A 27,745-nucleotide genomic window follows, 5' to 3' on the forward strand; every position below is an offset into this window, starting at 1 on the left:
CCTCTCAAAGACAGGCCCAAACCAAACTCTGCCATCAAGTGAAGCTTGATTCATAGTGACCGCCCTTTAGGGCAGACTAGAACCACTCCCACGGGTCCCCAAGACTGTCACTCTTGGAGAGAACGCGGGACGTACTGTGGGCTGCCCAAGCCAGTCTGTCTTGGGTGAAGAGCCGACGTGCTTCTTAGAAACAAGGAGGGCAAACCTCCAGGTGACATCCTCTGGACGTGCTGTCGGGAAAGACCAGTCCCTGGAGAAGGACGTCGTGCTTGGTAAAGTAGGGGGGCAGCAAAAGAGAGGAAGCCCTTCAAGGAAGACAGATTGATAAAGTGGCTGCAACAAGGGAAGCCTAGCAATTATGCAGTCATTCCTAAAGTCGCTGAAACAGTGGTCTCTGGGCAACCCCGCCTGACGACTGGAGGAGAAGACAGTGAAAGGAAAAGTTACTATTGGAGGAAAAGACATGGAAAACAAGGCTCTAGAGTTCTCTTTCCGAGCAAGAGACTCCAAGGACACTAAGCACAGAGACCGTGCGAGGCACAGTGTGACCGTTGCCACACGCCCTTCCTCCGAGGAGCCTCAGTTGCTGGGACCGAGAGAAGTAAGGCTAATCGCCCGTTGCCAGGGGCTGATATCTCAGAAGAGGATCATCAGGCCTTTCTTCTGAGGGGCTTCTAGGCGGACTTGAATTTCCAACTTTCCCGTTAGCAGCTAACCGTGTTAACTCTCTGCAGCACTCCGGGACTCCCAAAGCACAGTGCATTTTCGACATCCGGGGCTTGTCAGTGCGATTCATTTAGGATTGTGCAGAGTTAGGCTGGCTGGTGAGGTAGGGGAGCTGGGCCTGATGAGACCTCTAAGGTTTCTTCCTATACTACAGCTCGAATGTATGAATTCTAAGACATGTGTAAAGGCCCTACAGTATTTACACATGTAAAGATCCTACAGTATTTACACATGTAACGATCCTACAGTGTTCTCCAACATGAAAGGGGGGGGGGAAAGAATGAACTTCTGTTCTCCATCATCCAACTAGTTCCCCATCACGTCATTTTCCTGGTAAATTTAATGGGAACGACAGAGTGTGGCAGGAGACCCGCGGGATGCTGGGCAGTGGTGCTGGTTTGGGGTATTCCTCCCCAGTTCGTGAAATAAACAAGGGGCGCTCCCCAAGGCGGGATGAAGACACAGTGCTGCTTTCACTGCGAACGCACGTGGCCCTGCAGGTGCGCCTTGAGAATGCTTCATAAAACCACAGTGGGATTGTTTGGGAAAGGACACCAGTCGGGCGGCACACGGGATCCTCTGGTGCCAGGAGCAGTGTTTTACAATCAGCTGCTAACCCAAAGGCTGGCGGTTCGAACCAAGGACTGGAGAGGTATGCTCTCTTCCGACTCCAGTCTCCACTGGGAATGATGCTGACGCCTAACCCAGGAAGAGACTCCTCGATGAGGAACAGAGTCACACCCAAAGGAGCTGCCCTCCAGTCAACTCTGCCTTAGGGGTGACTCAGGGGTGTCAGAACAGACCTGTGCTCTACAGAGTGTTCATGGCTGGACTTGAACTACCAACCTGTTGGCTAGCAGGTGAGGGTGCTAACCTTTCCACAACTGCACACAGAACACAGAGGGACCCCTCCACCTCACATACACATCTCCCCCTCTCCATTCGCCTGCCATTTATATTTCTTTTATTGGGAAAGGAAGAGCTTGCTTCTGAGGAGCTCTTCCCGCGGCTTGGAAAAGGAAAAGGTTGCCTGACTGGTTGTGAGGAAGGTAAGACTCTGCTTTCAACGGTGCATCGGGGAATCGAATGCCAAAACACCGACAGCAATTCCAGGCCGCGACAACCGCTGTCCCCTCTTCCAGAGAACTCTGGAAGACTCATCTCCCACACTGTGACCCAGCTCCCGATTCCTGGGGCACTGCAGGTTCTTAGACACCTTTGGAACTCTGGCAACAAATCTTCAAAATTAGCAACTGATAATCTATTCTAAATCCTTAATGCTCCTTGGAAAATACTAGGGAACAATTTCACCATCATTTCTAAATAAAAGCCTGTCATCGGGGGGATATTGCTTTCTGGCATCTGATTGGAACTGCGTCTATTGTTAAAATGGGGGGGGGGAGGTATGAATCTCCTAAAAGGACAGAGAAAGTTTATTATGTACCCATATGACACTGAAAGTGGAATTAGCCTGGAAGAGCACGAGCGGGAGGTCCTTCGGTAACTGAGACTGCCCGTGCTGGGAGGGATGCTCCTCGGGAAGGGCGAACAATCAGCTGTTTTTCTCTCAGAGACCAAAATTGGGTGAGAAATTTCGCAACGAATTGCTGAGCCTGAGGCTGACAACTGACCGAAATAGGCCCTAAAGGCCGAGAAGAGAGTTAATCAGCTCCGCTTTTAAGAAAGCGCATGCATAGTGTGTGCTTCATCATGGCTTAGGAGCAGCCTTCCAAGATGAGAAATGCAAACTGAGAGGTTCTGTCTGATTTTTGTTTTAGTGTGTGTGTGGCGGGGGGGGGGGGGTTGGACTTTAGTCAGCAGGAAATGATACTGTTCTATCTATGGATGAAGATACTGGTCCATCTTGAGTACAGAATGTCGCTTGAGGTTTTTTTCCCCTCCAGCATGGGGAATGAATTCATTCTCAATCCTTTCTTTGTCCTCCCAGGGGCCAATGGCCCGCATTTTGGAAAAAAAACAGATTGGGGATGGGATGGGATGACACACAGAGTCTGGCCAACGGTCTGTCCCTGCTAGCAGCACCTTCATTTCTGGTGGAGAAGCCAAATAGCGCTAACTTTTCTACATGGTTTGTCCCTCGACATCAGAGAATGTCCTCGCTCCTGCTTAGCGACACGGGAGGGACCAGACGTGTAACGTCAAGCCTCATGTTGAGTCCCAGCTGGTCCAGTCACCAGCTGTTCCTCATCAATTAAATGTGGAAACTGCCTTGCTGGCTTCACAGGGGCTGCAAGATCAAGGGCAACCAATGCCGAGTGCCTCTCATGCTTCATGCAGTCTCTGAGGAGTGCAGCCTCAGCTACCACCACAGGGGTCCAGGTGTGTCAGAGTAAGAACCGCAGGGCTTTGCGTGGCTGTTTTTGTTGTTGTTTTCCAGAAGCAGGTCTCCAGGTTGTCTACTTCCAAGACTCCTCTGGCTGGACCCAAACTTCCAACCTTCCTGTTAGCGGCTGAGCTCAAATGCCCACGGGGATGCAGTTCAGCACCTGCAACCTGCCTCAAGTCAGCCACGATGCAAATGCTCCACAGATTTGTCAGAAAAATCCTCTCCCGCAAACCCTTCCCAGATAATGGTTGACAAGAAGATCAAAGAATAAATAATTATGCCCCGGGAAATGGCGTGCCTTTCCAGTATCACCGAAGAAGGACAAGGATCCAGGAGCAGAGGAGCCCTCTCTTGAAAACACATCTCCTTTCTTAATCCTCTTAAGACTTCAAAAGAGATGAACTGGCTTGCATCATCTCAGTGAAGGAGCCCTGTTCACGCTCTCGGTTGCTAACTGAAAGGTCGGCAGTTCAAACCCGTGAGCCACTCTGTGGGAGAAAGCCCTGTCGGTCTGCTTCTGAAAAGACTCCCGCCTCAGAAACCCCACGAGGCCGGTCTGCACTCTCCTACAGAGTTTGTGAGTTCTAATCCACTCAGCGGCAGTGGGCTTATCTCTATTCAGTCCTAGCTAGCCCTAGCTAGCACGTCAGCTTGCCAACCTTGTGGTGGCATTCTTGCTCTGTGCACAGGAACACTGCCGCTGCTGAACACTCGCGGCCTGGTGGAACACTGCTCAGACACAACAACACCATGGTGCACACCCGTTAAAGAGCAAAGGCTGCCATGGCTAGGTGCCTTCCAGCAGACTCAGAAGTGGGCTTCCGGCCCGGCGTTCCAGCTGGACCCCTGTGGTGAATTTGCCTTTTTAACCCCAGGTATGTTGAATCAGCAGCTACCGTTGAACAAGATCCCCAAGTGGTTTTACATCTATCCCTGGGGAGAGATTCAAAAGACATAATATAGTTCATATATCATGTATATTCTTATATACCAGGGATCTCAAAGAGTCCACAGGAAAATTCCATGATCCATTTAATTCTATTTTTCAACTAGTTTTTTGAAGGCCCCCCTCCCCAAGTATATATTATGGAGCCCCAGTGGTGGAGTAGTTCCTAACTGGGCTGCGATCTGAAAGGTAAGCAGTTCGAAACCACCAGCAGCTCGGAGGGGGAAAAACAGGGCTTTCTACTCCTGTACACAATTACAGTCTCAGAAGCCCACAGGGGTCACATTGACTCGATGGCAGTGAGTGAATGAGTTACATTGAAGAACATACAAGATTCCTCTGGGGAATCCGGTGAAAATGTGAATCATGACTCAGCAAATTTGGCATAGGCACTTACGTTCTCAGCAGGGAATTAAACGGAAGGAGCTGCCTGCTGGACTCTGGCTATGACTCCCGCCGAACTTAAGTAGACTGGCATGCACTGCTGCCTGATTCGGTTCCATCTCCATGCTCACGTCTGAGTCTGCTGCCTTGGCTTTTGTGTCCTTTCAACTCTTCGGTGAGCCTCTACTTTGTCAAAGAGGACGTTGTTTCCTAGAGACTGGGCATTCCCTGATAACATCCCCACCATAAGCAGGGGGGCATCTCACAAGCCTCATCTCTAAGGAGAGTTCTGGGGGTATCTTTCCTAAGACGGCTTTGTTCATTCTTCCAGCAGTCTGTAATCTGTTTTAAAATTCACCTTCACCACAGTTGGAAGGCATCAGCTCCTCACTTCGTCCTTTATGGTATGAATTTCATATGCATCTGAAGCGACCGCTGGACCATGGCTTGGGTGAGGCAAACCCTAGTCACACCAGCATCAAAGGGAAGAATATAAAATATAGACCTTACATTCCAAGACCGGACCTGCAGTATGAGGTGGCTGCCTCTGCCCGCCAAGGGGCAACGCACCAATGCCAGCCCAGAATTCCATGAGAACTTTGAAGAGAGATTCTTCAACATGGGAAAGAGAAGGTTTTCCTGGAAACGCATTCCTGGAAGGATGTCGCTTCCTTGCTGTACCGTGAACACAATGCTGGACTTCTTCAAACCCATGATGCTTTGTGAGCAAACAACACGTGCTCAGAGGTTTGATCTCGCCAGGGAACCAATGTGCGTGGGGTCATCCTCAGGGGAGACCCTGCTTCACTTACATAAGCCCTGGCAGTGATGGTGAATAAAAATAGAACCGTTAGACAGTTGGGGCGAAAAGAAATCCTGAGAACCATCCGGTTCATGCTCAAGAATTATTCCTCAGAATTCCCCATGAGCCTTGAGGCAACACGAAGAAAAGTAATTCCCACTACTAAATATATCTGTACGGGGCTGTAGATTGCACTGGGCTTTGAAAGGTCTAAAATAATCATCAAATAATAGAATGGAAGTGATAAAAGGGACTTGGGGGGGGGCACCTGTTTCTATTTATTCTGCCCAGGTTCCTTTTCTTATATTCTTGACAGATAACTGAGTTCCCAAGAAGTATATACATATAAAAAATGGAATCTTATCAGTAAATAATAACATAGGTTTTAGATGCCTAGATTTGCCAATAATTATTTGGAAAGAATTAATTCAAGTGTTTTGTTGGTTTACCAGTTGAGTGTCTACCACAATACTTGGCATGCAGTGCTGAAGAGGTATTTCTATGTTGGATCTGGAAGCCTTCCTGGGTCTGGTTGAGCATTTCTGGGTTTTCTGAATCAACCCATGGAAATCCCATGGAAATCCATGAAAGTAAGCACCGAACTCACTGTAGTCAAGTCCATTTCAGACTCTTAGCAACCCCGGCAGACAGAGCAGACCGGTGCCTGCACGGATTGCAAGGCTGATCTGTATGGAAGCGACTGTCCCATCCTTCTTCCATGGAGCCACTAAGGAATTCAGACCGCCCACCTCTACGTTAGCAGTCGAGAGCGTGGCCCAGGGGCCTTCCTGAGTCCTTGAACAGAGGCGTTTAGTTTCTAAAACATCAAGTCTACCATTTGCTTCACTGTGTATCTAAATACAAAGTGACAGAGCACACAAGTCCTTAGCACATGACCCGCTCTTTAGACTAATACACGTCTGGGGCAGTGGTTAGCTGGATCTTGCCTGATGACCTCAGTGGGTCTTGGACCCTCGCTCAGGCCCAGTTAACAATCTTCAGTCATGCCTCTCCTCTATAGCTGGCCTTCTACAAACACGGAGAGTGACTGCGGGCTTCCTGTCTCTCCTTAACTCTCTCATTTATATATTTGGAAGTCCGCCTGACTTCTTCCTCAGACCGGTCTAGAATGTTCTTTCTCTTCTCTCCTTTTTTTGTTGATTGCCATGTCCTCAGTGACAAGCACAGGGTCCAGTGCAGAAAGGGTATTCAACGTGGAACTGTTAGTTGTCCTCCCTGTCGCAAGCACACACAAACAACTCCATTTCTCTCGGCAGGTTCTGTTTTCACCCAAGATTCCAAACTCCTTGTTATCAGGGACTGAAATCTCCTCCTGACAACTGGCAGAGGTTTCCTGATCTCTCTGTTCAGGGCTTCTGAGCTGGGAAAAGGTAGTTGATGGATAGATTTATCAGAAAGATACCTGTCTCCTTTCAAGGGCCATATTTAATAAACTTACCTCTGGCGAAGTAAGCCTGTTAAAATTAGTTACGATTTCCAAACTCAAACCCAGAACATGAACAAGAATATCCCTGGAGGCCTGATGGGCAGCTGGTATGCATGACGGAGAACAGGGACACAGAGGGACCATTACCCTGCCTTGTTAGCTCCTCCCAGAGGCCCCAGCCCTCCTTCACACGTGAGCCGGCACACTCGCCCCCGCTCCCTCCTGCCTCCAAAGTCTCCACCTCTCCCTGCTCCTGATTACTCCTCTTTTTCACATCTCAATGTGCAATCCTGAAAATTAGCATTCCACTTTAATCCAAGGAGACTGCAGACAGCCGAACACTCAAGCACAAATCCCTGACTCCTGCAACATTTCCGAGAGGAAACGGTTTTTCCTGATTGCAGCCCATGTGGTGGCTGAGCTCTATAAGAAGGCAGTGAGGCCCAGGGTGCATTCGTGGGTCAGAATGACAGTATCTTACACTTCAGGCTCAAGGCTACCGAACGGGACAAGCAGAGACCTAGGATCAACGTTAAAGGAAGGACTTTGTACTTGGCTCCGGATGTGAGGGGGATTTAGCAAGTTCATGTTAAATGGAATGAAGGGACCATGACAGTATTCCACAGACGTTTGGAAGACCCCATCATAATTTGCAATAAACAATAACCCGAGCCAAACAAAACTGGCATAGTTTAAAAAAAGGTAGTAATCAGGAGTACGCCAACTGACTAGTTTATACCAAACCATGCCCTGGTATAGCTAGCTTCCCGTTGGGCTGCTAACCACAGGGCCAGCAGTTTGATTCTACCAGCTGTTTCTCGGGAGGAAGGTGAGGCTGTCTGTTCCCATAACGATTTACAGCTTCAGAAACCGTGTGGGGACAGCTCTACTCTGCCCCGTAGTATTGCTTTGAGTCAGAATGAACTCTGAAGCAGTGGAGCTAATATGCCAAACCACTTATGATCACACCCTAAAACACATGTCCATTCAATACACAGGAATACCTGTAGAAAATTCACTCAGTGAGTATTTACTGCATGCTCTGTGTGACGGGTGCTGTGATGGGCGAGGTCGCAGTGGGGACACCGGGCTGGCTCCTGCCCACAGTGAAGAGATAGCAGGAGTGACACAAACCGCGCATGTGACTCGGCAGCCGGCAGGGTGTGTGTAGGGCAGAGGCAGCCTGGGAGGAGGGGCGGGGGCTAGTTGAAGGATTCCCGGGGGACCTGGGATTTTCTGAAGTCTTCAAGAGAACACGCCCCTTTCCTTCACAAACAAAGGTGGCTGAGAAGTGCCCTCCAGACCGAGCCAAGGGTATACCGTTTTACAGGGAGAGGACGGATATAAATGGTTAAAGGCATGCTCTCCCATCTCCCATCACCACTTAGATTGGCCCAGCATCCGTCTTGGGAAAGTCCGAGCTCAGAAGTGAACCACGGAAACCAAAGCGCACCTGAAGGATATGAGTGAGCGGAGTGCCATGAACACTTAGGGCTCCTCTCTCTTTGACCTTGGATTCAAGGACTTACTGAGAACCTATGGCCTGGAGGGGGCGGGGTGACAACTGTGAACAGAAGCAGTCTTGCTGCTGTGCACCCTGTGGAACGGCTGTTGGTTGGTTTTAAAACCTGCCAGGGATAGGGCAGAGCGCTGGGGTCAGGCGCGCTGGGACGGGGGCTGGTGATGTTAAACAGATGGCCCTGGAGGATCACACTGCCAGGCGGCATCTGAGTGGAGGCTGAGGAAGGTGAGTGGCAGAGCAGCCAGTCTCAGCCCTTAGCCAGGAGTGCGGCTAGTGCACCCAGGGGGTAGAGAGGCTGGCGAGGAGGCTGAGTGGGGCAGTGACGGGAGGAGGGGCTGACCAAGGGAGAGACATCACTCTGGAAGGTCTGGAGTGAGTGGGAGGCACCTGTGGAGCAGAACGCCGCATCATCAAAGAGGCCAGGCTTACTGGTCAGAAAGAGACTGGTGGTTGTTCGGTGCCATTGGGTCGGCTCTGACACGTAGCGACCCCGTGCACGACAGAACGGAACACTGCCCGGTCCTGCGCCATCCTCACCATTATTCCTGTGCCAGCCCATTGGGGCAGCTGGGGTGCCAATCCATCTCCTTGCAGACCTTCCCCTTTTGCTGCCTCCCTACCAAGCATGATGTCCCTTTGCAGGGACTGGTCTCTCCTGACAACATGGCCCAAAGGTGTCAGGTGGACTCTCGCCATCCTGGTCTCCAAGCGGCACCCTCTCCTTACTTCTTCCAGCACAGAGCGGCTTGTCCTTTCAGCAGACAGGTGGGACCCCTTCGTCAGTCCCCTTCAGGTCTGGATCGGAACCCACCCCTGTGTCTTCCATGTCCGCGAGGGGAACAATCCTAAGAGGGAGGTGTGCACACCTTACAAAAGTCGCCCATTCCAGAATTTTTTTAAAGGCAGCATTTACTCTGGGGCAAAGATCAGAAGGGGGAGGAGAGAGGGAGACGGGCCCATGAGAGAGTTGCAATGACACGTCTGAATTGGTCAAGGTAAAGTTCACGATCTGCCCTTAAGCCGTCGCGCAAATTCTCAAGGAAAATTTGCAAGCGAACAAACAAAAGAGCGAAGGGAGAGACGGAGCCAGGGCGAGGCCAGGCGGGCTTCTGGGTAGTAGTAAGGACTTAAGCTTTTTCCTCTGAACGAGCTGGCAGGCTGGGGCGTCCACCCCCTCTTGGACTGCTGTGTTGGAAACAGACTGAAAGGGCGAGGGAATGGAGGCGGGAGACCAGCTAGCAGGCCACACTGCAAACAGAGGCCGACACCTGGGCAGGCTTGTATTTTGGGTGCCGATGAGGTTTGCTATCCAATCAGAGACTAGAGTTGGTTCCCAAACTCTGCCACAAGCAAGGGATCTCTAAGACCCCTTTCGATTAGAAGGAGATGATTTATTCATCTGTTCGGCCCCAAAGTCGGGTGCTGACATTGGCCACCCGAACCATCTTCTCATCCGTGGTTAGCGTCCACTTTTCACCAGGATCAGGCCCTGGGTGCGGCTCCTCCCAGCGGCTGCCTGGGGGGGTCCCCACACATTTCTTCCTTCTTCTTGTCGGGCCTTTTTAAGGTGCCAGGAAGCCACCCGGAGAACAGAGACACAGCACTTCCTTTTTGTGTGAAGCTTGGTGAGAGTAGGACATGAAACGATGCCGGCAGGCCCCAGGGAGAATTGGTCATGGAAGGTCAGCCTCGCTGGAGGCTCGCTGGAGACCACGACCTGTTCACTGAAGTGAAATGAGCCTGTGACCTTGTTCTGCTCCCAGAACCTTCCAGAACAAAGAGAAGGGGATCCAGGTGTCCGCTCAAAGCACTCCACTCATTGGAAAAAAGGCCTTATTTTCTCTGGGAAAGGTGGAAGCCTTCTTGTCCCAGTGACATACGCGCATCGGTTCCCTACGTCCTGGTTGGCTCATTAGAACAACTCTGTGATGCGGCATGGGTGGTTGGACGGTAGACATCTCGCTGCTTGGGTGGGAGATCTGAGGGAGAGTCCAAGCCAGGCACCTCACGGGCAGCCACCATCTGTCTGTGAGTGGAGGCCTGTGGGCTGGGCATTGCACTGCTGCCCACCAGCTTGGAGGTTCACACCCATTGGATGCTTCATGGGAAAGAGATGAGGCTGCTCTCCTGTAAAGATGGACAGTCTTGGAATCCCTATGCAGGGATAGGTTCCCACATTTATTTGACCTACTGCTTCTCTTCCAGGAAAACAGAAACCAAGAAACAAACGCAAAAAACTCAGTGGCTCCCCCGCTGGCAATGAAATACTTTTATACCCTCGCTCCTAATCTAGGATAATGTGTGGGCATCTAGCTCATTCCAGGAACCCTCGTGGCTCAGTGGTTTATCCTTTGGCTGCTAAGAACAAGGTCGGCGGTTTGAAACCATCCGCCATGGGAGAAAGGCAAGGTGTTCTTTCTTTTTAAAAATCATTTTATTGGGGGCTCTTAGAGCTCTTGTCACCATCCATCCATCCACCCATTGTGTCAAGCACATGTGTGCATATCTTGCCATCATCAAGATATTCTCTTTCTACTTGAGCCCTTGGTATCAGCTCATTCCCCACCCTCTCCCCCTCCCTGTGAATGCTTGACAATTTATACTTTTTTTTTTTCATGTCTGACACCTACCACTCTCTCCCTTCACCCACTTCTCTGTTGTCCGTCCCCCCGGGGGGGGGGAGAGGGTGTTGTAACATGTTGATCATTGTGATCCGTTCCTCCAAAGGCAGGGCTTTCTATTCCTCTAAAGAGTTACAGAAACCCAGAGGGAGAGTTCTCCTCTGTCTCATAAGGTCCTATGAGTCCGGATTCTGTTTTGTTTTGGTTCATTGCAGAACCCCCCCACCCCCACCCCAAGGGGTGTAGTATTCACCCACTTTGGGAAACGCTACTCTATGAAGTTGCCGTGAGCTGGATTCGAGTCAATGTCCATGAGTTTATTTTCTGGAGGCCCGAAACATCAACGGCGTTTCTAGGCTAAGACAGAATCGAAAGGAAGGCCTAGAGGTTTCACTTCTGAGCACCTGTCAGTCAAAACCCTCTGAATCCCCACGGTCTGATCTGCCAGTGACCACGAGGATGCTGCAGGAGCATCCACACTGAGTCAGGAGCCAAGTCCGCCACAGCGGCGAGCATCAACATGTCTGGACACAGGGTGCGGTGAGGGAGGCAAGAGGAGGCCAGGAGGGCCTGGGGGTGGGTGAAGCAGAGTCCGCCCCTGCTCAGGGGCCATATCACTCCTGTTTCAGCACCTGCTCCAATATGCTCACTCCGATTTATTTCAATAACGAATCTGACCTGACAGAGCCTCCCACAGACCTATCCATTGCTTGTATAAAGGCAATAAAACATGCTAAAAATATACACATACAGAGACAGTCTTAAACTGGGAGACGTAATGCAACTGGAAAGTGCTTTCTATTAAACCTTTTAAAACGCCATACCCTAAGTCAGGTTCTCAACCTTCCTAATTCCATGACCCTTTCATACAGTTCCTCATGTTGTGGAGACCCCCAACCATAACATGATTTTCGTTGCTACTTCATCACTGTCATGTTGCTACTGTGATGAATCATCATGTAAATATCTGATATCCAGGATGTATTTTCATTGTTACAAATTGAGCATCATTAAAACATAGTGATGAGTCACAAAAACAATGTCATCTATTGTGAAATATTTATTTCTAATGACAAACAAATGAAATGTTGTCTTGAAGCATGGTGTAGTATGGGTAACAGTCTTCACGCTGGATACTCGTATGTGGGCGTATCTGCATGTGGGTGGACCCGCCTGGAGACGGATAGAGGAACGGTGTCTCGGATCCTGAGACCATTGGAAGTATATGTTTTCCAATGGTCTTAGGCAACCCCTGTGAAAAGGTCATTTGACCCGCAAAGGGGTCTCGACCCACAGGTTGAGAACCACTGTTTTAAGTGGAAACATATTCAGCAATATCCTACTAATCGGCTGTCCGATTATGTTTTGCAGAGGTCGGAAGCTACAGAACCATACATAAACTTACTGGTATATGGTGGACATAAAACCAAAAGAGCAAACTCACTCCCAGCCAGTCAATGCTGATTCATCATCGCAAGCTCCCTGTGGGTTTTCGAGGCGGAAACGGTTTACGGGAGTAGAAAGTCCAGGCTTTCTCCCACGGAGCTGCTCCTGGTTTCGAACTGCCCACCATGGGGATTGCACAGCCCAACCTGTAACCACAACGGCACCAGGGCTCCTCTAGTTGCTCCTTAGGGCAGTGCTTTTCTGAAGTCTGTATTGGAAGAAGGAGCCCTGGCAGTGTGGTCAGTGGTTAGGGGTTGGGTTACTAACCACAAAGTGGGTAGTTTGAAGCCACCAGCTGGTGCGTGGGCGAAAGTGAGGCTTTCCAGTTCTGCCAAGAGTCACCGTCTCAGAAACCCACGGGGCAGTTCCACCTGAGTCCCATAGGGGTCGCTATGAGTCAGAGCCAGCTTGATGGGAGTGAGTTTGGTTTGGCTTACGTGGTGTGAGATTGCGACAGGATACACAGAAATGAAACTCATGGCCAGCGAGTCCATTCTGCCTCAGTGACCTGATGTAGGGTTTTTGAGGTTGTACATCTATAGGCACAGACAGTCTCACCCGTTCCCCAAAGAACAGCTGGTGGGTTTGAATATCGACCTGGTGGTTAGCATCCCAATATCTAATGCATAGAGGCTTCCAAAAATTCGTGGTCAAATTCCATGACCTTTAAATTCCATTTTCCTACGAATATTTTGAAGACTCTCCTTGTACATAAAGGTGTATAGTACACTCAAATAAGGTCTTCTGGGTTTTAAACGATTTTTGTTTCAACTGTTGCTGGTCTTTTTTTCCCCCTTTTCCATCGCGAATTTGGGGGTGGGGTGGGGCATCAGGCTCTCCGCAGGAGAAGATGGGGCTTCGAACAGTTTCAGTTTCAGAAACTCCCGCCCTGTCCTCCGAGGCACGTCTTTACCTAACCAGTCATCATTGTTGCATTCAAAGACTCACGTCCCATGAGAGATGCAGAACAGCTCCCAGAACCGTTGAAGTACCAGGACCTTTCAGAAGCCGATCACTGGTCCCGAGCTTCTGAGGAGCCTCTGCAGGGACTCCAACGGCCAACCTATTGGCTGGTCATCAGCGCTTAACTGCCCGTGCCACTAGCTGCCGATCTCACGGATAACAACAGTATAGGTTCCCCTGGCTTTTGAAAGATCGCTTCAGTCCGCGCTGTTCTAGGCTTGTACGTGTGATTCCGCAGAGTGAGATTTGGGGTCTGGGAGGATGGGCAACGAAGTTTCCCGTGTAAATGAACAGCCATCACTTTTTTGCTTCAAGCCCCTCCATATGGAAAACGGCTTTCTCAAGAATGCTCTACTGCTGGGTCGTGGGGGAGCCCTGTGGTGTGTCTGGCAGGCAGCCAAATACAATTGCGTTCTCTTTTGAAAGAGGGAGGGGGTGCTCAGGCTAGAAGTCACAGCATCGGCATCGGCCCTGGGAGTCCTGGGTTTCCCAACACTTGGCCCAGAGGCAGGCAAGGCAAAGGCACTTGAGAATCAGGAAAGGACCATTTCCGACTTCCCACTGTGACCGTTTGCTCTGGCTCCCGCCAAGGGCAGCAGGCAGCCCCTCCAGACTCCAATTTCCCATCCCTCATGGCCACCACCAGCAGCAGTGAGCCTGCTTCACCCCATGGGACCTGGGACCCGGTTCACAGCAGTGGAAACCTGGGGAAGCGCAGCTAGGCTCTGGCTCACACCAACCACCCTTCTCTCCGGATCCCAACATCCCCTTCTCTCCATAAGGCCAGCGCGCACCAAGCAATAGCCTGCCAACCACACTGGGACTTCCCAGCACCCCTTGGGCACACCGGGGGCACCGTATGTGTGAGTTTTCTTTAAAGAAGATACTTTTCTTCTGTTGTGGAAATGTAGGTGTCGGGGTCCCTGTTCCAGCCAGGCCTGCCATGTGTGTGTGTGTGTGTGTGTGTGTGTGTGTATACTTGCATGGTCCTCTGTGCTGATCACCCAGCAAAGGTAGTGGCGAAAGAAAGGGCTATCACGGTTATTGCTAACATATCAGCAGCTCACACACATGTTCTCTGATGGCAACACTCGGTTTCCTCTGTTGGCAAAAGAAGGGCAAGGCCCTCCCTCCACCTCTCCCATCTCTCTTGTCTGCCACGCTCACCCTGCCAGCTAAAATTTCTTCTTGTGCCACATTAAAAATATTTTTTGTATCATAATGTAATAAATGAAAATACCTAAGTATACAGGATCAAAAAGATGAAATGGAAAAATAAGAGTATTTCCTCCCCCTCTTCAATAGCCACGTGCACAACCTTTCACAATGTTACTGCTTCTAGGGTATAATACAGACAGACGTCACAAAGTTGTGTGTATCTGTGTGACGGTGTATGTGTGTGCACACTACATGTGTAGGAGCTTCAAACATCTTGTGGGAAAAAGGAACCGAAAGATGATGTAATTTCCCCCTTGGCTTTCTGAGGTCCCTCACATGTGCTAGTGCATACGTGAGTACGTGTGTGTCTGTGCGGATACATGTTTATATATATGCATGTGAATATGTGTGTACTATATACAGGAGGCTGCAACAAGTTCATGGAAACTGAACTGAAAAGATTTCCCTTCAATCTTTTGGAAGCCCCCACCCGAACCCACAAGAACCTCTTTCTCTTTGATCAATAGCTGGCAACCATCGTGTGGTTGGACCAATGGTTGGAGGCTGTGCCTACCTGGCAGCATCCCGTTTTCTGGTCTACAGGGTCTCTGATGTCCACTTTGTTCCCTGGTTTCACTTCTAGCTCTCGCCCTGGGCATCATGGTCCTGGGCCATCGACCATGCCCTCCTTCCTGCCCCCAGGCACGCCCCAGGAATGCCCCTCGTGCCCAGCTTACCTCTCCAGCCTCTGCATGGTCATGGCCAGCGTCTTGTTCAGCTCGTCTATCATCCTGCAGCTGGAGGGGTGCATGGGCAAGGAGCCCGTGGAGGAGGGCAGGTGCTGGCCGTGGCCACCGTACTGCAGCTGGTGCTGGATCTGGGACGGCAGGACCGTGTGGTGGAGCTGGGCCATGCTCTGCTGGCTGCTCTTCTGGGCGGCGTAGGATGCCAGCGAGAGCTCCGGGCCCCCGACGGGCATACAGATCATGACTTTCTTTGGAGGTAGCGGCGGCGACAGCTTCACTGGCAGACAAGGCAATTTCACAGGGGCGCCAGGATCTGTGGCAGAAGGAGGGTGAGACGTGGGTGTGGGTCCGGGGATTTAGAAGGAACCCAGCATATCCCAGGTGCCCACCTTGAGACTGCCCACAGTGGACACACCAGTGGATGACTGACCCTAGCATGGTGAACGCTGCTCGGGAGAGCCCCCCAGCAGTGCTCGTTCCATGCTCAAAGCGTGCTGGCTATAGGGGCCCCCAGGCCATCCAAAGTGGTGTCTGCCTGGCCGTGTGTCAGACGGAGGCTCAGAGCAGCACAGATGGTGAGCCAGCAGGAAGGAGGACACATGAAATGACGGCCCGTGCATGTACAGGAGCCTTGGAAGAGAACTTCTAGGGCAGGGGCCCTCAAACTACGGCCCGAGGGCCACATGCGGCCCACTGAGGACATTTATCTGGCCTGTCGAGTGTTTTTGCCCCGTTTGTTTTTTTACTTCAAAATAAGATATGTGCAGTATGCATAGGAATTTGTTGATAGTTTTGTTTTTAACTATAGTCTGGCCCTCCAGTGGTCTGAGGGACAGTGGACTGGCCCCCTGTTTAAAAAGTTTGAGGACCCCTGTTCTAGAGTCTCACATTGTATAGAAAAGGATTTGGTCTTGCCCAAAAAGATACTTGGGCCTTTGTCCCTTGCTCTTGAAATCTTGGCATCCTGAATGCCTTTGCTATTCATGGTGGCCCCTCTGGGCCATGCAGTATCAACCTGACCTTGGTGGACAGGGCCCTGGGTGTTAAGGTCATGGGCAATCCATCAATCATGTCTACATAATGAAATCCCAAGAAACACTTTCACCGAAGCTTGAGCGGGCTTCCCCATGCATATCTGGGTACTCCCGCCCATCAGTACGAAGGAGTCACACACCCTGAGGACAATGGCAGCCTTGGACTTGAAGCCCCCCCGTCTCTGCCTTATCACGGCCTGGTAATGAACAGTAACCGAGAGTCACTGATAGCCAAAGCCCCCAACCCCTCACTGTCATCACGGCAATTCGGACTCATGGGAACTCTATAGGAGATGCCAGAACTGCCCCATTGGGTTTCTGAGACTGACTTTTCACGGGAGTAGAAAGCCCCATTGATACGGCCAACCCTAATTCCTCTCCCTGTAAGGTGGGTGTGGATCATCACGTGTAACAGTGCGTGCCTGGTCCGTGTGCCTGGCGCAGGTGCTGGAGGGCCACTGTGCATTGTCGAGCATGGTGCAGGGGCCAAGCAGTAACCTGGTTGCAGGGTCGGCTGACCCCAGCCCACAGATTCCTTGGTGGGCTGACAGAGCCTATTTGAAACCAGCCCCTTGCTTCCATCGGAATGTTCTGACGTTTCCCAGAGATGGTCCAGGCGTTAGAAGGCTCAGGGTCAGCCCGGCTCTCAGCTATCTTTGGGAAGAGCATGCCGGCACACCTGTGACCTGTGGCCCTCGGGAGAATCCTGGAGGACAGACTGGAGACACCCCACACGGTGTCCTCGGCTGTGATCTAGATGGAACCAGACAGCCTGCAGAGCAGCTCGCGGGGTTTGACCCACTGGCCTTTCAGTTATCAGCCAAGTGTTGAGCCCCACAGCACTGGGTCTCCTCGTCTGCACACGGAATGACTGGAAATCATCTAGATCTGGGGGGGACGGGGGACGGGGACAGGCCAGCTCACGCCTGTGGGTTTCGCTTGCCAGGGAGACTCTCTGCCTTGAGTGTGGTCCGCCTCTGTTTTAACTCATCTGTCCTGTCAAGACGGCCTTTCGCGAGTCTCCTCATACCCCTCCTCAGTGTAAAGCCTGTCTCTGGTTCCCCAACTAGAAGGTCAAATCTGACATCTCTCTCCATCCTTTGAGGCCCTGGTGGCCAGCACACCGTTAGTGCTGCACCTCCCGCCTGTGTCTCACCTCCTGGGCTGCTCGGGGTCCCCTGTTGTACCTGGAAAGCCCCTGATTAGCATGTAGCCCCCACACCCCACCCCGATACATGGCACTTTTCTCCCATGAGTCTGCCTTCTGCCATAAAAACAAGAACCCAGAGTCTTCCTCTGTCCCCAGCAAAGCCCGACCGGGTGGACTTGGTCAGCAGTCCCTCACGCCTTCCACCGAGCTGTGCCCACTCTGCCCCGGCCTCCCCTCTCGCCCAGCAGATGAAAACAAAGCAAAGCGAGACCAGTTGCGGAGTTGATCCTGACCACGGCGATGCCCGGGTGCCAGGGGAGAACTGGGCTCCCCGGCGTTTTCAATGGCGGAATTCTCTGAAGTAGATCACTGTGAGCTTTCTTCTGAGGCATCAGGGAGGACTTGAACTGCCAACCACTGGGTTTGCAGCTGAGACATTAGCAAGCTACACCACCAGGGACTCTTCATAGCTCCCACAGAACCTGGGGTTCCCCACAGGGCCTTTCCTGAACTCAGGTTGCCCACCTGAGTGGCTCCCACAGGCCCCCTCTGACCCCAGCCAGCTTCCCCAAATCACTGGCTGTTCCCCGGGCCTTCGGGGTGGAGGGGGAGGTGCTGGGGGAGGAGGGGTCCTTCTCCTGCTTAGAAAATCCTTGTCTTCCTGCTCATTTCTCCTGTCCCTTTAAATCTGGCTAAGAATAAGGACATCAACTGCTAGCCCTTGTCTGATCCTGAAATCATTCTGTCCATCCCACACCCACCACCGTACCGTGGCTGTGGCATGCATGATGTCATTGTACACCATGTGAAAATGCCACCCGGGCTGAGACTCATGCCTAGGGGACACCAAGGCTCCGTTAAAGGTGATGGGAAATTTGAGGAATGAAGAAGGGTGATGGCTGAAAAATAGGGTGAACATAATTAAAATAATTAATGTCACTGATCAGGAGAGTGGGTTGAGATTCCAAATGTCAACTCATAAGCGACCCTAAGAGCGTAGAATTGCCCCTGTGGGGTTCTCAGACTGTAACTCTTTATGGGAGTAGAAAGCTCCATCTTTCTCTGAGGAGCCGCTGGTGGTTGCGAACTAGCCACCTTGTGGTTAGCAGCCTAACACATCACCACTATGCCACCAGGGCTCCTAAGATAATAAGGGTAATAATAAATGCAAGTAATCATTAAACAGTGCTCACTACGATACTGGACACGGAGCCCTGGTGGTGTAGTGGTTGCACATTGGGTTCCATCAGCATGGTCGGCAGTTTGAAACCACTAGCAGCTCTGAGGGAGAAAGACGGGGCTTTCTACTCAGGTAAAAAAGTTACATTCTCAGAACCCATGCCAGGTTGCTATGAGTCAGTATTCATGAGATGGCAGAGAGTTTTGGATGTTTTTTTAAAATTCTATACGGAAAAAAATAAATCCTATATGAATAGTGTCAAGTACATTTGTACATTTGTTGCCATCATCATTTTCAAAACATTTTCTTTCTTCCTGAGCCCTTGGTATCAGCTCATTTCCCACGCTTCCTCTCTCATGAACCCTTGATAATTAAAAATTTCCCTCCCATGTCTTACACTGTCCGATGTCTCCCTTCACTTACTTTTCTGTTGTCTGTCCCCCAGGGAGGGCATTATATGTAGATCATTGTGATCAGTTTCCCCTTTCTCCCCCCATCTCCCCTTCCCCTCCTGGTATCGCTACTCTCATTATTGGTCCTGAGTGGTTTATCTGTCCTGGATTCCCTGTTTCCAGCTCTTAACTATACCCGTGGACATGATCTGGTCTAGACGGATTTGTAAGGTAGAATCAAGGTCACGATTGTGTGTGTGTGTGTGTGTGTGTGTGTGCATGCGTGTGTGTAGCATTAAAGAACTAGAGGAAAGTTATGTTTCATCAGTACTGCACTGCACCTTGACTGGCTCATCTTTTCCCATAACCCTTCTGTAAGGGGATGTCCAATAGTGTACAGATGGGCTTTGGGTCTCTACTCTGCCCTCCCCCTCATTCACAGTGATATGACTGATGCCTGATACCTGATCCCATCGACACCTCATGATGGTTTGGGTTTTCAGATATGAGTTAATACCCTGCTCTAAGTGCTGTGGGCCTTTCCTGTGCCAGCCAGAGTCACCCTCACAACAAGCCTCTGAGGCCTCTGATCTCAACTGCAGGGTGAGGAGGCTGACTCTGGAGAGCATCTTGCACAGTGCGCCCAAGGTCACAGCAAGAGGCTTACACAACTGGGATGGAAATAATGCTTTGCTGGGTGGATGCCCACCTTCCCCAGAAACCAGATGCTCTGGGAGGGGCCTATGAACAAAAAACAAATGTCTGTGTTGGGATCCTGCAGTTTCAGGTCCGTGGGAAAAAATCCACGAATTCCAGGGCGCCTGACAAGATAGCTCTCCCAACAGCAAGACAGAGGCAAACCGGTCATAACCACAGGCTCCCCAGGCTCGTCCCGAGGGATCGCCTGTTCCCCCAGGAGACATGCAGGTGCCGGAGCCTCCCTAGCTGTGCCTGCCTCGCTGCACACAGGCTGGCTGTGCCCATGCCCTGTCTCTGAGGGCCGACATGAAACCAAAACCGGCTGCCACGCTGGCTCTGACTCACGGTGACTCCATGTGGTCGGAGTAAACTGAGCCCAGGGGGGTTTCAGAGGCTGATTTCCAGACACCCATTGCCAGGGATTTTCTTCTGTGGTGTCCCTGGGTGAACCAGAACCTGCAACCTTTAGGTTAGTAGTTGAGTGGGTCTGTGAACCATTTGCACAGCCCCGGGCCTCCAGCCCCATCCTAGGAAATGTAATGTGCATGGATGTGCAGAGGCCTTTCCTCCATGGACCCCCAAGTCCATAACCCAGTGGTTCTCAACCTTCCTAATGCTGCAACCCTTTAATACAGTTCCTCATGTTGGGGTGACCCCCAACCATAAACTTATTTTCATTGCTACATCATCACTGTAATGTTGCTACTGTTATGAATCGGGCGACCCCTATGAAAGGGTCGTTCGACCCCCAAAGGGGTCATGACCCACAGGTTGAGAACACCTGCAATAACTCTCATTAAGTGCGGTGCTGGCCCTCTGCCCCAGGCAGGTAGGTGGCTCATTTGCTAGATCTGCACAAAGGAGGGCCAGGTGGGTTGAGCTGCCCTCTCTGCCCAGTAAAGGGACGTCGAATCCATCAGGTTCTGCCCATCCAGATGTAGCTGCCAGTCAGTCACACACACTCTCCCCTACTGGTTCGTGCCACTCCCCAGTAGCAGAACTTAGTTGGTGCCCAGGTTGGGAAATAGGCCAGGGGGCGGCCCAGGAGTGCTATTCACAGGAGCAAATCAGTGGCGACAGCTTCTTTTATTTTTCCAGGGATGAAATGCTGGTGTCACAAGGTGCCTCCCCCGCCCCCAATCTCTCCTACCTGTACTTTCCCTTCCACAACCTGCCACCCTGTGGTGGCCTGCATGTTACTATGATGTTAGAAACTAGGCTCTCAGTATTCCAAATACCTATGGGGGACAAGTTTCATGGAATTTCCAGTCGGAGACAGACCAGGTAGAAAAGCCTGGAGATCTACTAGAAACCGGCAATGATAACTGACATGTCACCAGGGAACACTGGAAGACGAGTCCCTAAGTTGGAAGGCACTCCACCCAGCCACGGCAGCAACACTGGCTTCGAGTACATCACAGACCACGTGCCGGGCTCAGGATGGGCAGTGGTTCCTTCTGTTGGCCCCGGGGTCCCCTGGAGTCCGAGCCAACTTGAGGACAAACACCAGCCCCACCACCTGCCTTCTGAGTGTCGCGCTATACATGGTCACATGACCCCAACATGGAAATAGGACAAGATCCGTTTACCTGGACCCGTTTACCTACTATCAATTCCCCTAAGGATGAGCATGCTTACATCTAAGATTTGTCATGAAAGGGGTTTCAAAAACAAAACAATTTGCCTAAGGGTACTTCTGATGCATCGCTGTATTTGTAAGAAGCATTGATCCACGTGGAACACGTGGTAAGTGACAGGATTTCTTGTATTCTCGCGGGTGGCCTTTTCTATTTTATCTTCTTCAGGGCACTTCCAGAGTGCCCTATTTAAAGAGTCTCTCTCTCCTCCAAATGTTCTCTCCAGCGGTTAGATGCTTATCTCCTGTTGAGCTTTCTGTACAAGGCGGCTTTGACGCATTAGGCTCTCCTGACTGCTCATTGCGGTGCCCCCCTGGCCTGATCATTGCCGTGTCCCCCTGGCCTGATAAGCACTCCAGGCACTTGTGAAGCGGCGGAGGAACATCTTAGGTCTAGATGGTGAGGCCCCGAGGCTTTTATAAGAAGCATGACAAATGGGGATGGGTTGGGACGGCACTGCACTCCGCTAACATCGTTTTCCCGATGTCCGATCCTGACTTTCTTTGGGGGGCAAAAATGTGCATATACTTATCACATAAAATGAGCCGCTTTGACCACTTTGAATCATACAATTCAGTTACAGGATGTGAAATTCTGAAATCAGGATGCGTGGGGAAGGCAGATTCAGAGGTCCAGACTCAATGGCTGGACGCCAGGAGTCCGGAGTCTGCATTGGAAAATAAGTCCTGGTTCGAAGTTTGTCTTCTTAGAAATATGCGCTACATGATAAAACTCGCCATTTCCTCAGCTGTTCCTTTCAGCATTTATTTAACCTTGCTGATGCTCACGTCTCGGTCTGTGAAAGGGGTGATGTCAGTAGGTGTAGGAGTGTGGTAAAGACTAAAACACAATCATGCATATAAACTGCCTTGTGTTGGGCTGGGCATCAGGGACCAAGTGAATACCATTGTTCCTGATGCCGCTGCTACCACCCCCCATCACCATCATCATCACTATCAACATTACCACCTCCACCGTCATCATCACTACCATCACCACCACCACTACCACCAATACTATCATCACCCACACCAACACCATCACCACCACCATCACCACCACCACCACCACCACCACCACCACCACCACCACCACCACCACCACCACCATCACTACCATCACCACCACCACCACCACTATCATCACCAACACCAACACCATCACCATCAAATTACCACCCCCACTGTCATCATCACCACTATCATCACCACCACCACCATCACCATCGTCATCACTATCAACATTACCACCCCACCATCATCACTACCACCACCACCACCACCACCACCACCATCACCATCACTATCAACAATACCACCACCATCACCACCATCATCACTACCACCACCCCCACCATCATCATGATCACTACTACCACCACCACCATTACCATTACTATTATCACCACCCCCCACCATCACGAACACCATCACCGCTGCACTGCTCCCTTCAGGAATCCCATGTTCCCTGAGTCTGACTTAGGGTCCTGCCCAGTGGATCCCAGGCCCCTTTGTCTGTGCTTCCCTTGTCTAATGCATAGAACTGATCTAATGCATTTCATATCCCTTGACCGTGGCTGATAGCTGTTTGCTGGTAGACCAGTGAGCATGAAGTGGTGTGAAGTGTGGTTGTTTGTGCACATGCGCTGCCCATCCGCAGATGCCCAGTCAGTGTTGGATTTCCTTCTCCCCGCGTCTTCAGAGGGAGACGTGGCGCTCAGTGGCCACTTTCTCCTACACCGAGGCTCCTCAGCTACTGTGGGCCCTGTGTCGTCGGTGTCAGCATCACCGGGACCTTGGCAGAAATGCAGAATGGATTCCCCAGATGCTGCTATGCACAACTCACTGAGCAGCATCCCTCTCAGGGAAGCTGCTCAGCCCCGCCTGGTGCAAGACCGTGCCTAGGCCCCCTGGGGAAGAAGGTTGGGCATACTACTCTGGTGGTGGGCAGGGGCTGCAGCCACTGCCGCTGCAGTTTGAGAGGCAAGCAAATAGCCTGGTGTGATCACCTCTGGCTCAGAAGGCAGAATAGCTAGCGCTTAATCCTAACATCAAGACCGAGTAGCTCTGTGTCCTTCGGCTGCCCTAAGCCTCAGTTTCCTCATCTGCAGGTCAGTTATGAGAAGTGTCAAGTGCTGAGGGGATAAAAATCAATCAGTTGCTGTCAAATTGACTTTGACTCCCGGAGGACCCCATGCATACCAGCACAGAAGCATGCTCCATAGGGTTTTTGATGGCTGAGTTTGGGAACCAGACTGCCGGTCCTTTCTTCTTAGGCTCCTTTTTTGGTGAGCAGCCAAGCATTAGCCATCTGTACTGCTCAGGACTGAAAGGGGATCAGTGGGGCCGAGATGTAGCGAGGGCTGATCTTGGTATGGGGATGAGCGGCCTCATAGGCGAAGGTGGCTTTATCATGCTCTACTCCAGAGAGCGGCTTTCTATAATTGTACAGGGCTGGACCGTCAAATACATCCCAGAAACAGTGCTTGGCATGTAACAGAAGCTCAACCAATGGAACCTTAATTGATTCTGGAATAAAATCAGTAATGATCAATCCCTGGTCCTCCCACTACTTGGCGTAAGGGTAAGACAAAAGCAAGGGGAAACCCCGGTGAATTGCACAATGTTGTAGCCATCTGCAGGGGTCTAACAGGGGTCTTAGCACACCAGTCACGTCCACCTACCCAAACAGCACCCTGGCTGGGGGGGGGGAGATACAAGCCAAGAAAGCCATAGGGGTGTTTTTAAGTATGTGGTGCTTCTCGTTATAAGCAGGTGAGAACTCAGAAGGAGCATCTTAGTGGCTTTCCATCCTTGTAACAAACCACTGCAGGAAGAGCCTCAGGAGAGGGAGGCAGGTGGAAGGTGCTGATGGACAGGGCCCTGCAGGCTCACAGAGCTTACGGGGAAGGAATGGGAACCAGGATCCGAGGAGCCAGGATGTGAATACCTAGGGAGAGGTCTACCCCTTTGAGGACTTCGTCTCTTTATTATCACCTCCCTGACCCCCAAAAGATATGCTGAATTCCTAACTTCTAACCCTTACTGCACTCTAGTGGTATCGTGGTTAAGCACTGGGCAGCAATCAGCGTGATCGGCAGTTCGAAACCACCAGCAGCTCTGAGGGAGACAGACTGGGCTTTCTACTCCTATAAGCAGTCATAGTCCAGGAAGCCCACAGGGATCGCCGTGAGTCAGTATTGACTCAATGGCTGTGAGTTTGGTTTGCGTGTTACTCGGACGAGCCATGGTGGTAGAGTGGGTTACACAATGGGCTGCTAATCACGAGGTTATCAGTTCAAAACTACCAGTCGCTCCTTGGGAGAATGATGAGGCGTCCTCCTACCCTAAACAGCTACAGTGTAGGGGCAGTTCTACCTTGATCTATTGGGTTGCTATGAGCCAGCATTGACTCGGTGGCAGTAATTGTTGTTTGAGAAGTCCTGGTGGGATCGTGGGGTTACAGGCAAGGTCAGCAGTCAGAAACCACCAGCATCTCTCAGGGAGAAAGATGGGGCTGTCTCTTCCTGTAACGATTTACAGGATCAGAAACGCACAGGGGCAGTTCTAACCTGTCCTTTAGGGTGCCATGAGTCAGAATCAACCTGATAGCAGTGAGAGCTTTATTTATTTATTTTTTTGGAGTGGGGGTTACTTATGGCAACTCTAGAAATCTACAAACACCTTTACAAACAGCCCCATCCATTCATCCGGACTGCCCCTGAACCCAGCGTCTTCCAGAGCTCTGACCCTCACCGGCGGTTAGTTGTTGGGGGCATGCTCTCCTGCTGGATGGAGAGTGACGGTGGCTGGGTCTGCAGGGTAAACACCACGACGCCTCATGAGAAGCAGTTGTGTGATCTTCGGCCACATGGAGCAAGCTGTCGTGTATTCATAAACCCGCCCACGGTGACGGAGCAGAGAAAGCACACCGCCCAAACCGTGAGCGCCACAGAGCCCTAAGAGGTTGTGGCAGTTACATAATCTTTTACTGTCAACTTGAGGAAGGGGTGGCGCTTAGCCTGTCAATCAGGTCGCAGCTTGATGACCTCATTGGGAGACTCCACAGAAATTAATAGCCCACCGGAGTCCAGATACACTCTCTCCCAGCAAGACATTCCTGTTGACAAGCCACATGAAGCTACACTGCTGGAGCAAGAGCCCTGGAGCTGGAGGATACAGACTGGTCTTAAACATGTGGGCTAAAATCGGATTTATGGACTTGATCTGAACTGGGCTAGATATTTTCTTAATATACAATTATTCTTTTATATAAAGCTCTTTCTAATACACATGAGTGTCTATGAATTTGTTTCTCTAGTCAACACGTGTGCGCACATACCCACACGAATTATTTATGCTAAATTCCCCCCAGATCTGTTTTACCACACTTGCCCCCCACGTGTCAACCAGAGCCTCCGTCTGTCATGGGTGAGCCAGGACATTTCAGAAAGCTTGTGGGGGAGTGAAATAAAAAGATAATGGAATCTGCTCACCAAACTCTTTAAAGCCCCTTCGTATTGATCACTGTCAAGTACTCAAGGGGGCTTCAAAGCGCCCACAGGCAAAAGGACAGAGAAGGGATGGACATTTTCCTGGAGCGCTCGGAAGCGCCCTGGCATGTGCTGAGCCCTTCCAGAGCATCTCGAATAGAGGGCATGCTGGCCCCCACTTCCCTGGCACTGCCAGCTGACTAGGTTTCAGATCAGCTTCCCATTAGGAAGTCCCTTTGGCTTTCAAAAATTTGTTTTTAAATAACAAGTTTCTTAAATTATTATTTACTCCCTTAAGGAACAGCTGAGAACAATACCTCATTGAGACAAGAGACGCCTGGCAGTGGACATGGGGTCATTCACAGCGTGAGTCCTTGGGCAAATCGCCCTGGGCAGGCCTGCAGTTAATACTGTGTGTGTGTGTGTGTGTGTGTGTGTGTGTGTGTGTAATGACACATTCTTCATTGCCAGAGAAATGCCGCGAGGAGTCAACACTTTGGATGTCTGCATAATTATGGAACAACCGACCACTGATCCGATCGGTAATTCTTTTGTTAGAAATTATAAATCACCTTCATCAAACCACAGCGCCGTTCTTTGCCTTTGGAGGATGGAATGAGATCTGTCCTTCTGGGGAGAATGGGGAGGAAGGGCCCATTCAAGTCGGGCCTCCCTTAGCACATGGGGAGCTGTAATGGCCTGCAGGTCAATGGTTTCAGTGTACACGCTCGGCTGCCAATGGAGAGGTTCCAGGATACCCAGAGGGGACCTGGAAGAAAGGTCTGGTGATCTATTTTTTTAAAAACCAGCCATTGAAAAAAACCTTGTGGAGCCCTTAAACCAAACTCACTGCCATTGAGTCGCTTCAGACTGAGAGCGCCCCTATGAGTCTACTGGTGTGCCGTGATGCCAATCCAGCTCCTTGAGGGCCTCTAGCCCCTCGCTAGCCCTCCACGTCACCGAGCAGGCTGTCTGCCCCGAGTCATCGACCCCTCCCCCGGCAACTGATTTGATGACATGTCTAAACGAGCAGACCAGGCTTGGTCCATGGGGCTCCATTGGCCAAACATCACGGGGTCTTTCTTCTTAGTCTGGAAGCACCCCTGAAACCCGTCTGCCATGGATGACCCACTGGGCATGGGAACTACATGGGCATAGCTTCTAGCTAGCTATCTCCAAAGAGAATTTCTTGAGAATTCACGTCTGTACCTCCTCATATCACATACTTTATGTAGCTTATAAATGCCAACAGTTCACACATGGAAGGCCTGATCATGTTTTGTGGATTCTATCTGGATACCTTGTAAACACCAAACACTCAACATGTAACTGCTGAATGAATCGCATCTCCAATCCAACAGGGCTCTGTCCACATCCTCCACGTCCACTCCCCCACCCCATCCCCACCCTTTCCAAAGATATTCTGCTATGATCTTGTCTGGAGCCCTGGTGGTGTGGTTGGTTATGAGTTGGGCTACGATCGCATGGTCACCTGTTCAAAACCACTAGCAGGTCCACAGGAGAAAGACTGGGCTTTCTACTCCTGTCAATAGTTACAGCCTAGAAAGCCCACAGAGGTTACTATGACTTGGCATTGACCCGATGGTAGTGAGCTTGGTCTGGGGGCTCTGATCTTGGCTTTGATCATGGAGGTCAGAGCAGAGAGCCCCCTTCCAACTACCTTCTAATTAATCAACAGACAGCCCTCATATACACCGATGGAGGAATTTCTACCTTCGGAGAAAAGAAAATTAAGACTGGAAACTTTACAGGGCATTGGATAAAAACATTCAGTTCAGGCACATCCCCTGTGCTTTCAAGGCATCTCTCACCGGGTGGGTGTCACCCCTAAACCTCCTTAGGGGGCTTCTACATCACTAGTCTTTTGGGCCATGTAAAGGCACAGATGGAGCTCAAGGTCACGGCTGTGTAACCTTCCGCTTCCTGGCAGCACCCACGGAGCAGAGAGGTGGGAGGGGAGACACAGGCGGAGGCAGAGGCAGCTAGAGGATTGATTCTGTGAGGCTTGGGATGGAGGATGGCAGAGCAGAAC

General features: G+C 51.0%; 1 protein-coding gene across 1 annotated transcript in view; it reads right to left on the minus strand.

Annotated features, from left to right (window-relative positions):
• The window catches only part of PHACTR1 (phosphatase and actin regulator 1), a 355,341-nt gene that overhangs the window by 74,696 nt on the left and 252,900 nt on the right, over positions 1-27,745 (minus strand). The window contains exon 5 of the mRNA XM_075543124.1: positions 15,100-15,421. Coding sequence (XP_075399239.1) covers positions 15,100-15,421 — 322 coding nt within the window. The remainder of the gene's footprint in view (positions 1-15,099; positions 15,422-27,745) is intronic.

Source organism: Tenrec ecaudatus, chromosome 1 (genome assembly GCF_050624435.1).
Source record: "Tenrec ecaudatus isolate mTenEca1 chromosome 1, mTenEca1.hap1, whole genome shotgun sequence".
Lineage (NCBI taxonomy): Eukaryota > Metazoa > Chordata > Mammalia > Afrosoricida > Tenrecidae > Tenrec > Tenrec ecaudatus.